Source organism: Callorhinus ursinus, unplaced genomic scaffold (genome assembly GCF_003265705.2).
Source record: "Callorhinus ursinus isolate GAN/ISIS: 27379988/994484 unplaced genomic scaffold, GSC_fseal_2.0 scaffold100, whole genome shotgun sequence".
In the NCBI taxonomy this organism is placed as follows: domain Eukaryota; kingdom Metazoa; phylum Chordata; class Mammalia; order Carnivora; family Otariidae; genus Callorhinus; species Callorhinus ursinus.
In genome coordinates this window covers 601,074-614,036 of record NW_027397162.1, presented here as the reverse complement: position 1 = coordinate 614,036, position 12,963 = coordinate 601,074, and the positions used below count along the sequence as shown (strand labels likewise).

General features: G+C 47.3%; 1 protein-coding gene across 1 annotated transcript in view; it reads right to left on the bottom strand.

Moving 5' to 3' along the window:
* Window positions 1–12,963, bottom strand: part of LOC112806445 (uncharacterized) — a 28,625-nt gene continuing 15,662 nt past the window's right edge. Inside the window, 4 exon segments of the mRNA XM_073889002.1 lie at window positions 1–1,798; window positions 1,800–3,262; window positions 4,124–4,250; window positions 7,898–8,322. Of these exon segments, the coding sequence (XP_073745103.1) occupies window positions 1,691–1,798; window positions 1,800–3,262; window positions 4,124–4,250; window positions 7,898–7,936 (1,737 nt within the window). The 5' untranslated portion in view covers window positions 7,937–8,322 and the 3' untranslated portion in view covers window positions 1–1,690.

The following is a 12,963-nucleotide window of genomic DNA, read 5'->3' as shown; positions in this document are numbered from 1 at the left end:
ATAGGAAAAATTGTCTTTATATTTGGCAAACTTTTTTTTTCACAAACATTTCTTGTACACAAGATCAAAAGGATATTCAGTGAAAGAATGGACAAATTCAACTTCATTAAAATTTTAAAATTTTTTCACAAGAAAAATGATTGAAAAGACCAAAACATAACTGGAAGAAATACTGGCAAATATTTAAAATAGAAGACTTTCATCAACAATCCACAGACAAATGTCAAAACTCAGTAATTAAGATGACAAATTATACGAACAGAAATTTCAAAAGATATGATGGCTGGAAATTAACACATGAAAAACATCTAAACATCACATCATTAGGGAAATACAAATTAAAATCACAAGGTGCATTACACACCTATTACACCACTGAAATTAAGAAGCCTGACCATACCAGGTGTGAGTAAGGATATAGAGAAACTGGAACTCTGGTTCTGGTTTTTCTGGTGAGAATGTAAACTGATACCAACATATCAGATTATCCCTTAGTAAGTTAGACATTCATCTACACTGTGACTCAGGAATGCACTGCTACATACTAATTACAAAGCCCTGTAGTCTTTCCCAGGATGCCTTAGGAAGCAATGCAAATGAAGCCAAAATAGGACTAAGAAATATTTTCTGACTTGGGGCGCCTGGGTGGCTCAGTCATTAAGCGTCTGCCTTCGGTTTAGATCATGATCCCAGGGTCCTGGATCAAGCCCCGCATAGGACTCCCTGCTCGGCGGGAACCCTGTTTCCCACATTGGCTGCGCTTATAAGCCACTCCCCCTGCTTGTGTTCCCTCTCTTGCTGTGTCTGTCAAATAAATAAAATCTTTTTTTTTTTAAAGATTTATTTATTTGAGAGCGCGAGAATGAGAGAAAGAGAGTACATGGGGGGGGAGGGTCAGAGGGAGAAGCAGGCTCCTCACCGAGCAGAGAGCCCAATGCAGGACTCGATCCCGGGACTCCGGGATCATGACCTGAGCCGAAGGCAGTCACTTAACCAACTGAGCCACCCTGGCGCCCAATAAAATCTTAAACAAAAAAGAAATATTTTCTGACTTGTACTGTGCCTCTGACATGACACTGACTCACAAAAGCTGTTCACCCCTTCACACTGGCAAACCACAATTCTATCCTAAACCTACCCCCAAAGTGCACATAACCTCCACACTTCAACGTGGCTTAAACAACAAGGTGTTTGTCTACTACTAAGGACTTTCTCTACTGTGAACTTTCTGGCGCCTGATGAAGCAATATCTTCCACTGAAATACTTTCCACATTTGCTGCAAATAGGCTTTTCTCCAGTGTGGACTTTGTGGTGCTGAACAAGTCTATTCTTGAGGCTGAAGGCTTTCCCACATTCATTATACTCAAAGGTTCTTCCTCCAGTTTGGATTCTCTGTGCTCAAGATTTCTTTTGTAAATGGAGGACATCCCACATTCATTACACATATTCAAGGCCTCTCTCCAGCATGAACTTTTTGGTGTTGAATGTGAGCAGATCAATGATCAGTGTCTAAAGAACTTCCCACATTCATTACATTCATATGGCTTTTCTCCAGGGTGAACTCTCTGGTGCTCACTGAATTCAAACCTTTTTATGAAGGTTTACCCACACTTGCTGCATTCATAAAACTTTTCTCTGATGTAGATTCTCTGGTGCAAATCTTTTTTTGTGGATGTAAGATTTCCACATTTACCACGCTGAGATGGCCTTCTCCGTTGTGAACTTTCTGGTGTTTAAGGAGGGTGGAGCTGTGTCTGAAGAACTTCCCACATTGGCTGCACTCATAAGGCTTTTCTCCAGTGTGAATTCTCTGGTGCTCAAGAAGTCTGCTTTTGTAGACAAAGGACTTTTCACATTCGCTGCATTTATAAAGTCTTTCTCCAGTGTGCATTCTCTGGTGTTCAAGAAGTCTCTTTTTATGGATGAAGGACTTCCCACATTCACTGCACTTATGAGGCCTTTCTCCAGTGTGAACTTTCCAGTGATGATTAAGGCTAGATTTGTGTCTCAAGAACTTCCCACATTCGTTACACTCATAAGGCTTTTCTCCAGTATGGATTCTCTGGTGCTCAAGGAGTATTCTTTTGTAGAAGAAGGACTTTTCACATTCATTGCACTTATAGGGCCTTTCTCCAGTGTGGATTCTCTGGTGCTCAAGAAGTCTCCTTTTATGGATGAAGGACTTCCCACATTCACTGCATTTATAAGGCCTTTCTCTAGAGTGAACTTTCCGGTGATGAATAAGGTTGGGTCTGTGTCTAAAGAATTTCCCACATTCGTTACACTCATGAGGCTTTCCTCCAGTGTGGATTCTCTGGTGCCTTATAAGTATTCTTTTGTAGAAGAAAGACTTCCCACATTCACTGCACTTATAAAGCCTTTCTCCAGTGTGGATTCTCTGGTGCTCAAGAAGTCTCTTTTTATAGATGAAAGACTTCCCACATTCACTGCACTTATAAGGCCTTTCTCTAGTATGGATTCTCTGGTGCTCAAGAAGTCTGCTTTTATAGATAAAGGACTTCCCGCAGTCACTGCACTTATGAGGCCTTTCTCCAGTGTGAACTTTCCAGTGTTGGTTAAGACTAGATTTGTACTTAAAGAACCTGCCACACTTGCTACACTCATGAGGCTTTCCTCCAGTGTGGATTCTCTGGTGCTCAAGAAGTCTTTTTTTGGAGACGAAGGATTTTTCACATTGACTGCACTTATGAAGGCTTTCTCCAGTGTGAGCGCTCTGCTGCCCCATGAATTTAACCTTTTTGTGGCAGGCTTGCCCATGTGTGCTGTGCTGCCGTCGCCGAGTGTGAGAAACTGCCCTGCTCCCGCTGCCTCTGTGTGGATGCTCTCCACTGGGGATGGTCTGGTGCTGGAGAAGGCCCAGGCTGCCCAGGGAATAATGCTCAACCTCTCCACAGGTGAAAATATTGTCTGACATGAGGACTTTGCTCTTCATGAACAAAGCCCCGTTCTCCTCCCTTCCAAGGTCCTTCTCTCCATGGTTCTGCTTCTGGTGCTGGTGTAAGTAAGAACTAAACGAGCAGAGTTTTCCACAAGGCCCACAAGTGCATGGTTTCAGTCCAGCACATGTTCCTTCGTGCTCAGCAAGGTACAAGACGCCTTTCTCCGCTAGGACACACACAATGCAGGAATGAGCCTTTGGGATAGACAGGCCTGGGTCTGGAGTCCTGGCCTGTGCCACTCTTTCCATAAAAACACACTGCTCAGAAAAAGCTTCCTCAGCTTTTACCCCATGCCAACAACCTGAGAGCAGAAAAATGCTGGTGAAGTGTATTATAGACTTTGGTGCGACAGGACAGCCCATTACAAATGTGTGTAGGACACAAACAGGACTGAGTCCATGGGTTTGTTTTCAGGACAAAGGAGCCAGGATCAGGTGAAGGAAGGGGACACGGTATAGCACTTGGCCTCTGATGGTTACAGAACAGTGTCTGTGGGGATGGGGGCCTCACAACTAGCAAGAAAGTCGGATACACTGCTGCGCCAGCAAGAGAGGTCTGGTACAACTCACTCCTCTGCCAGGGGTTCTCAGCAGGACCTTGTCTGCTGGTGACAAGTGTGTGCTGTGTAGAATGTGTGTCCCACCCCAGAAAAAGGCAACTGCCTTTTAGCTGGTGGTCCACCATTTAGGGCTATGTGCACACATCTCATGACACACAGTGTAGGCTAATGCTGCAGAACATTGCAGAGAGAAAGAAAGGGGAAAGATGTGAGGGACATAGATGTAGGGGATAGCCTGCAAATACTGACCATGTAGGTGTCTATAATTCCCGACACAGGCAGTACACAAAACAGAAGAGGGCAGAACCTGTGACACAGATCTTCCACAAATGGGAACAGTCAACAAAATAAGGAGGGGCAAAGCTAATCAGAATTGATCGGGCAGGTCCAAGACTCAGAAACCAAACCCTTCTGTGAGAGGCTTCAAGACAGAATATGTTGGGGTTTCATAAAGCCCAGGCCCAGCAAACACAACACCTATGCCAAGAAACCAGGAAAGGAAGCAATGCCCATGGCCCAGCTCTGGGAAGGACAAAGACCCTTGGTAAAAGGAGAAGAGCAGAGCCTCATATAAGGCAATGGTGTGGGAATGAGGGTCCTTACCCAGGGAGGCTATCAGTGCCAAGTTCTCCAGCATCACGGTGTGGTACAGGTGTCTCTGAGCCTCGTCAAGGAGCGCCCACTCCTCCTGGGAGAAGTACACAGCCACATCCTCAAAGGTCACATGGCCCTGTCATGATGAGGGCAGAGCAATGCATAAGTAGCCTCTCTAACCAAGACCCTCGGGCCATGGCCCTCCTCCCCAGCTCCCCAACTCAGAGGAGATACCAGGTCCTGCTCCGCTGGTACCCGCTCTTCCTCACGTCAAACTCCTCACTGTTGCCAGTCATCAGTAGGAACAGATGGGGAGAGAGGCAGTCTTACCTATGCTCTAGGCTGGTGTAGAGAGTCCCTGGCACTCTCTTCACAGTCAGCTCTCCTGGGATCATACTGATCATGCCCCGTATGTCACTTATGTTCAGCCTTCTGGCTTAAGCCCTGAGTACAAGGACACTGAGTGCATCCTCACACTCCCTCCGCATTTGCACAACACAATGGGATCACTCCTCTCTCATGTGCCAGGCCACGACCACTCATCCGTGACATCACTGCCACCTCTGGTCCTTGTCCCAGGCCATCTCTCTAGTTTCCCCATATGTCACTCTGCATGTGGCACCCAGGCAGTGTTTGCCAAATGCAACAGGATCCAGGGCTACCCCAGGGCCTCTGATGGACCCTCCTCCCAGAGGCAGTCCTAGCACTGAGGACTGCCCCACCTGGTCTGGCTCTGTCTTCCAACTTCAGCCACCCTAGCCTGTGTAGGAGTCGGACCCCCCAAACCCTCCTCCTCAGTGTTGCTTGTGCTGTCCCCACACCAGTCACACCCTTCCTCTCTCCACCTCCTCTCAATCAAAGCCCAGCCCCACTTCTCCTACCGCAGCCCAAGAGACTCTCAGCTGACCTCCTTTTCTCTTAAGCTAATCTGTCATCCCATCTGACACGCTTCAGGTTCCAGCAAGAGCTGTCACAAAACTGAACCTGCGGAGGGAGAAAAGTACCACGCCTTACACAGTGTCATCTGATCTCCATTACTGCTCTGCCTTTCGGTAAATCTTGCATCCAGCCCCTGGGAATCCTGTGCCACCACGTGGACTCCCACCTGAGGCCTGTTGCCTCATGCGACCCCCACACACACACACTCATGGTCACTGTACTTCCTCATGTCTTAGTAATGACAGCCATCCCTATCCAGGTGCCCAAGCAAGTGAGCTAGTCCATGGAGAATAACCTCCCCATCCTTCCCCTGTAATGGCATTGCCACCATGATCTGCAGAGTGCACCCTCTTAAATGAGACATGGTCTACATGCCTGCCATCGCTGAGGGGTGTCTTCAAACCTGAACCCCTTCCCTGAAATCTAGATGTTTGCTTCTAGATGCCCACTTGCCACCTCCACTCAAAGGTCCCTGCAATATCTCTGACACAACATGGCAAAAACCTAACTCCTCAGAGTGCTGCTGTTAAGTACTCCTGCTACGGACATTCCATCTCAGCAACAGCACTTCCACACTTCCAGCTAAAGCCAAACATCCTGGAGTAATCCTAGATTCTCTCTCACCCTGTACAGCGGAAAATCATCCCTACTTACAAAATAAACGGAAAATCATCCCTACTTACAAAATAACCTAGAAACAAAACAGTCTTCTCCAACTATGGAGCCAGTGCTATGATCCAGCTACCATTAACCTTTGCCAAAATTGCAGCCTCCACTGGGGTCTCTGCCTCCAACCTCACCCCCACAATCTGTCCTCCACTCTGCAGGCAAAGTAGTCTGATTAGACCTGAGTCAGATCACTTCCCTTCTCTGCTCCAAACCTTCCATGGACCTACTGCCCTCAGCAGACCCAATTCCTCAAGCTGCTACTTGAGGACTGGCTCTTGCCCCTCAATCTCTGTTCCCAGCAGATTTAATGTAGTCCTGCAGTTCACTGAACACTCCCATGTGGACATGCTGGTTCCCCTTATGGACTAGAGAAATGGGACACCTCAACAGAACTTCTGGCCTTGATTAAGGACCCTGCACCTAAGATGACCCCAGGGCTCAGAACAAAGGGCCTGAGGATGTCACTATCTCTTTTATCTATGTGCCAGTACCATGGGGATAGGGATCAGGGCCAGTGAGCACAACCTCCCTGCACTTCTTTTATTTCAATGTGTTCACCATCCTGGAGGCTCCCTGAATCTCACAGCTCAACAATTTTTATACCTCCAGCTCCTCTCCCATCTGGGAGGTGGGGGGGTTGCTAAAAGTTGAAGTGTCTTTAAAACAAAACAAAACAAAAAAAACAAAAAAGACCATTTTATTCATTTTTAAGTAATCTCTATACCCAATGTGGGGCTCAAACTCACGACCCCAAGATCAAGAGTCTCACGCTCTTCCATCTGAGACCGCCAGGCACCCTGAGAGTTTAAACTTCTAATCACCTGGTCTTTCTGGTGACCAGCCCCAACTTGAGGCTATCTAGAAGCCCCACCCCAAGTCACTTCATTAGAATAACTCCTGTGGGATGAAAGGAGACAGTTATGATAACAAAAACCACGCCTAACACCCAGGAAATTCCAAGGGTTTTAGGAGATCTATGGCAAGAGTCCAGACAAAAATCCAAATATATTATATACACACACATTCTGTTACAGAGGTATACTGCTATTCCAATCAATTATTGCTTGCTTGCATAAGTTTAACTGACTAAAGTCATACTGTTCTGAACTTGTACTTCCTGCGAGAGCTGAGGCACCTGTGAGACGTTCATGAACCTGGGCTCCTCCACCAGCCAGGCTGGGCCTTCCCTGGCTCCACAGGGAGTAGACAGTCGGCTGAGTCTTCAGAGCAGAGACTCTCACGTGCCCTCACCCCTCCATCTCCCATCCCAGCAGGGCTCCTGACTCATTACACCTTCCTCTCCCCCACCACCTTAAAGCCCTGGACCACAGGACCCTCCCATCTGTAGGCACTCTTGCCTGCCCTCCAGCCCCAGCCCTCTCTTCCTTCACCTCGGGGCCTATCTCAGAGAAGTGTTCAGATCTTTCCATCCTAAATCTGAGATCCAGGCTTGGTCCTGGTCCAGGACTTAGGCTACTACTATATGGACATCACGGAGCCAGCCTCCGCTGAGTCCAGAGCAGAGATTCCAGCCGCCTGTATGTCACCTCTACTTTGGGAGCTCGGAAACAGTAAGTCCAAAATCCAACTCGTAAGCTCTCCCTGAAACCTGCTCCTCACACCAGTTTCCTCGTCTCAGCGCGTCCAGATATTCAGGCAAAAGACAGACTGCATAGTCTTTGGTCGTGTCCTTTTGCTCACAGCCACCCTCGCTGCAGCAGGAAATCCTTCCGGTTCTACGTCTAAGATCATCAGGAAGCTTACTGTTACATTCCTCCTAGCCGCTGCTCTAGAGGTCCAGACCCCAGCACGACTGTTTCGAGTCTCGCAGCGGTCGCCCTGGCTCCCCTGAGCAGCCTGGAAAGACTGTAGAGCTCCAACCCAGCCCGCGTCCCTCTTCCACTCACGACCCTCCAAGGCCCCCAGAGCCCTCACCCCGACCGCCCGGCGGCTCCCTGCCGACTGGAGTCGGACCCCCGCTCTCCCGAAGGCTCCCGGCTCACGCGCGCCCCCACGGCTTCGCACGTGCTGGTGCCACCCACACGCCTCCCACGGGGGGCCCGAGGTGCGGCCCCGCCCACGAACGCGCCAGGTTCTGGGGACCTGGGCCTGGACTGCAAGGTCCTGAGCAGGAGACCCACCCCCTTGGGTCCGGGGCAGAACACACTCTCTCACCTGCGCCGGGTACCTTGGCCCGGCCGTCACCATAGTCATCGGCGGGCTCGACCGGGCCAGGGGACGCGTGATAATGGCGGAGACCGGCAGGAGGCCCCGAAGGCGGCTCCCCGCAGCCGTGCTCGCGCCGAACCTCAGACCCGCTCCGTGCAGAGCACACGTGCCCTCTTCTGCTCCTCTAGGTTCCAGTTCCCTTCGGCGGACGCAGGGCTACGAGCCCAAGAAGCACGGCATCCACGAGGCACAGGAGGGAAGCCCCGCCCCTGGCCTTTCGGCCTCTTGGGAACGCCCCGGCGTGCGCCCTCATTGGTCAGCGTGATCCGGAAGCTGGGAGCACAGTCTTCTGGGTAACGTAGTTCCTCTCAGCCGTGCCTCGGGGTGTAAGAGCCTCTCCCACCCGTCTGCACATTGAGGATCGGTGGCCCCTATGAAAGAACAAATTAAAACCACATCAGGGGCGCCTGGGTGGCTCAGTCGTTAGGCGTCTGCCTTCGCCTCAGGTCATGGTCCCAGGGTCCTGGGATCGAGCCCCGCATCGAGCCCCGCATCGAGCCCCGCATCGGGCTCCCTGCTCCGCGGGAAGCCCGCTTCTCCCTCTCCCACTCCCCCTGCTTGTGTTCCCTCTCTCGCTGTGTCTCTCTGTCAAATAAATAAATAAATAAAATCTTTAAAAAAAACCACACACATCAAATTAGAGTCAATAAAACCTGTTAACCTTAAAATAAAACTTCCAGTTAGTTCACCAGCCAAAGATGGGCCTATTTCGGGATAAAAGAGAATTGTAATCCAGGACGAACCAACTACGCAAAACCTTAGGTAAAGGACAAAGGAGAGGTACCCACTTTTATGGAGAAAAGAGGTAAGTTGGGAAGGCTGTTATAAACTAAAAGTCCATTGGAATAAACTGGGAGTTCGAAGTAGAGTGGCTTCTCATTGGCTGAGTTGTTGAGTTGGGGAATAAGCAAAGTTTTCTTTCTCCAGCTGGGATAGTAAAGTAGCATCCATCTGTTAGATCAAGTATATCTCTTCCTGTTGGGTCTGCAATGGACTCTAAGTGGTAGTGCATAAGAACTCCCCTTGCCGAAACCTCCTCACTACATTTTAGTGAGGTTTCAGTTATTAATTTTCATATATATGTGTGTGAAGGTGAATTCACTTAGCTGTAAATCAGCAGATGTGATTTAGAAGTTAGTGACTGAACATAGATTGGTTTAGAAGGATCTTCAGCAGGTAAAGCAGGGTTACCTGTCTGGGCTAGGGAAGGAGCAGAGGAGGGGGTGTCAGAGTGGATATCCATCTGACATTTATACAGAATTGATTTCTTAAAAAAACTGAAGTTTATAGTTATTAAATTTAAATTTTTATAATTTTTAAAACATCACTTAATATTGAAAAGAGAAATCTGGGACATAACAGAATAAAAATATGTAACAGAGAGGCGCCTGGGTGGCTCAGTCAGTTAAGCATCCAACTCTTGATCTCAGCTCAGGTCTTGATTTATGAGTTGTGAGTTTAAGCTACCTGTTGGGCTCTGAGCTGGGCATGGAGCCTACTTAAAAAAAAAAATATGTAATAGACCTAGGACAGTGAAGTAAACTAACAAAAAAGGAAAGATTTGTGATCTTTTGGAAGAGACATCATAAAATAAATTTAAATCTTTTTTAAAAAATAAATTTAAATCGGGGCACCTAGGTGGCTCCGATGGTTAAGCGTCTGCCTTCGGCTCAGGTCATGATCCCAGAGTCCTGGGATCGAGGCGCGCATCACGCTCCCTGCTCCTTGGGAGCCTGCTTCTCCCTCTGCCTCTCTCTCTCTGTCTCTCATGAATAAATAAATAAAATCTTTAAAAAAATAAATTTAAATTGAAAACACTTAGGTAAGAAGATGTAGTATGGGAATTAATAAAATTTGCTCATATAAAAGCCCACATTAGAATCTTATAAATCTGAAATTGCTGTGGTTACTGATCATCCAGCCCTTAAAGACTTCAGAAATATAAAGACAATAAAAGATCATGATATTCCCATAATCATAGAGCGTTGGGCAATAAAGGGAGGATCCGAATTAAGTAACTCCTGCTCTTAGAAAGGGGGACATGGGGGCGCCTGGGTGGCTTAGATGGTTAAGTGTCTACCTTCGGCTCAGGTCATGATCTCAGGGTCCTGGGATCGAGTCCCACATCAGGTTCCCTGCTCCATGGGGAGCCTGCTTCTCCCTCTCCCTCTAGTGTTCTCCCTGCTTGTGCTCTCTCGCTCTCTCTGTCAAATAAATAAATAAAATCTTAAAAAAGGGGGACATGAACTTCCCCATCAAACGAATTCTCCAGGGGAGCCTACCTGGCTCAGTTGGTTAAGCATCTGCCTTCAGCTCAGGTCATGATTCCAGGGTCCTGGGATTGAGTCCTGCATTGGGCTCCCTTTTCAGTGGGAAGTCTGCTTCTCCCTCTCCCTCTCCCTGTCCCCCTCCCCCCGCTCATGCTCTCTCTCTTGCTCTTTCTCTCTCAAATAAATAAATAAAATTTTTTTAAAAGAAGATACAAAAATTATTTTAATATAAAAGTTTGTAGTAATTTTCTATAAAAGATTAATGCAAGCCATAAATTTAAAATAAGAAAACAGTGTCTTATTGGCATAATGGCATGGAATTCAAGTTCAAACCTAGCAGAGTAAATTATAAAGGTTACAAAAAAGCACTCACATATTTAGATTCCTCCTGCAAGACTGGGCTATGTTGGTGCTACAGAACATTGGAAAATGGCTGCTTAAAAAAATTGTTCAGGGGAAACAGGGTGTCCAACTGGTTAAACTCAGATTTTCATCTCTGCTCTTAATCATACAGAAAAATTAATTTCAGATAAAGAAGGCTTAACAGGAATAAAAAAATACGTAACTCTTACAAGATCGTGGAAGAAAATATATTTGTGAAATGATAGAACAGGATCTCTCAAGCCAAATATAAAAATTATCAAAACTTATACACAGGGGCACCTGGGTGGCTCAGTTGTTAAGCATCTACCTTTGGCTCAGGTCATGATCCCAGGGTCCTAGGATCGAGCCCCACATTGGGCTCCTTGCTCAGCGGGAAGCCTGCTTCTCCCTCTCCCACTCCCCCTGCTTGTGTTCCCTCCCTCACTGTGTCTCTCTCTGTCAAATACAGAGTAATAAATAAATAAAATCTATAAAAAATAAATAAAATCTTTAAAAAAACCAAATACACAAACTATATGAAAATAACAGGTTTCTATTATCAAAAAACCCATAAAAATTAAAATAACAAGAACACAAGTGAGAAAATATTGAGTCATCTATAATTTTTATTTTTTTTTTAAAGATTTTATTTATTTATTCATGAGAGACAGAGAGAGAAAGAGAGAGGTAGAGGGAGAAGCAGGCTCCCAAGGAGCAGGGAGCCCGATGCGGGACTCGATCCCAGGACCCTGGGACCATGACCTGAGCCGAAGGCAGACGCTTAACCATCTGAGCCACCCAGGCGCCCTCATCTATAATTTTTAGAGTTAATATATAAATAATACATTTAATAAGTCCTACAAATTAACAAGAGAAAGATTTAAAACCAGAGACTGCAAAGCTCTTGCATGCCACTTTAGATTAGAATTACAAAAGGCAAACAATAATTTTTTAAAAATAATCTTATTGGCGGGCGCCTGGGTGGCTCAGTTGGTTAAGCGACTGCCTTCGGCTCAGGTCATGATCCTGGAGTCCCGGGATCAAGTCCCACATCGGGGTCCCTGCTCAGCAGGGAGTCTGCTTCTCCCTCTGACCCTCCCCCCTCTCATGCTCTCTCTCTCAAATAAATAAATAAAATCTTTAAAAAAATAATCTTATTGGCACTCAGGAAAATGCAAAGGACATTTGCCTGGTATGATTTGTACTCCGTCCTGAAATCATACCTTCTCCACAGTCCAGACCCAGGACTCCATTAATCTTTGGAGATTTGTCCATCCTGCCAGGCACCCAGAGCTCCCCTCTAGCCCCTGGCTCAAGTTGGGTGACTAAATGGGACCTAGAAGATGGAAGTTCGAAGGGAAAAACACAGCAGTTGAGTAGACAACACTAGCCCAGGGTGTCTCAACCCGTGACACCACTGAACAAAACTGATCACACAAAGAACCTTGAAGGGGAGGCTTACTGTAACAGCCTAGTGCTCTGTGCCGATCATGACCACTTAAGTGCCTGTAATTCCTGAGACAGGCAAGGTCCAAGCAATATCTAAAAAAGGCAGGAGCAGAAATTGTGATGTGAACAGTCACCTTACAAGGAGGTGCAAAGCTAAATGCACTGGCAGGACAGGCTACAATACTCAGAAACCAAACCCTTCTGTGAGAGGCTTCAAGACAGAATATGTTGGGGTTTCATAAAGCCCAGGCCCAGCAAACACAACACCTATGCCAAGAAACCAGGAAAGGAAGCAATGCCCATGGCCCAGCTCTGGGAAGGACAGAGACCCTTGGAAAAAGGAGAAGAGCAGAGCCTCATATAAGGCAATGGTGTGGGAATGAGGGTCCTTACCCAGGGAGGCTACCAGTGCCAAGTTCTCCAGCATCACGGTGTGGTACAGGTGTCTCTGAGCCTCGTCAAGGAGCGCCCACTCCTCCTGGGAGAAGTACACAGCCACATCCTCAAAGGTCACATGCCCTGTCATGATGAGGGCAGAGCAATGCATAAGTAGCCTCTCTAACCAAGAACCCCAGGCCATGGCTCTCCTCCCCAGCTCCCCAACTCAGAGGAAATACCAGGTCCTGCTCCACTGGTACCCGCTCTTCCTCACATCAAACTCCTCACAGTTGCCAGTCATCAGTAAGAACTGATGGGAAAAGAGATTGTGTCATCTACTTTCTAGACCTGGCATATAAAGTGCCACCACTCTCCTGACAGTCAACTGCCCTGGAGTTCCTCAGATCGTGCCACATACAACCAAACTTGTGCTCACCCTCTGCTCAAATGCTGAGTACAAAGACCCTGTAATCCATTCATACTCTGTCCCCATTTGCACATCACTCTTGGGACTGCACCTGCTCTACCTTCATATCATGGCTGCTAGATCCC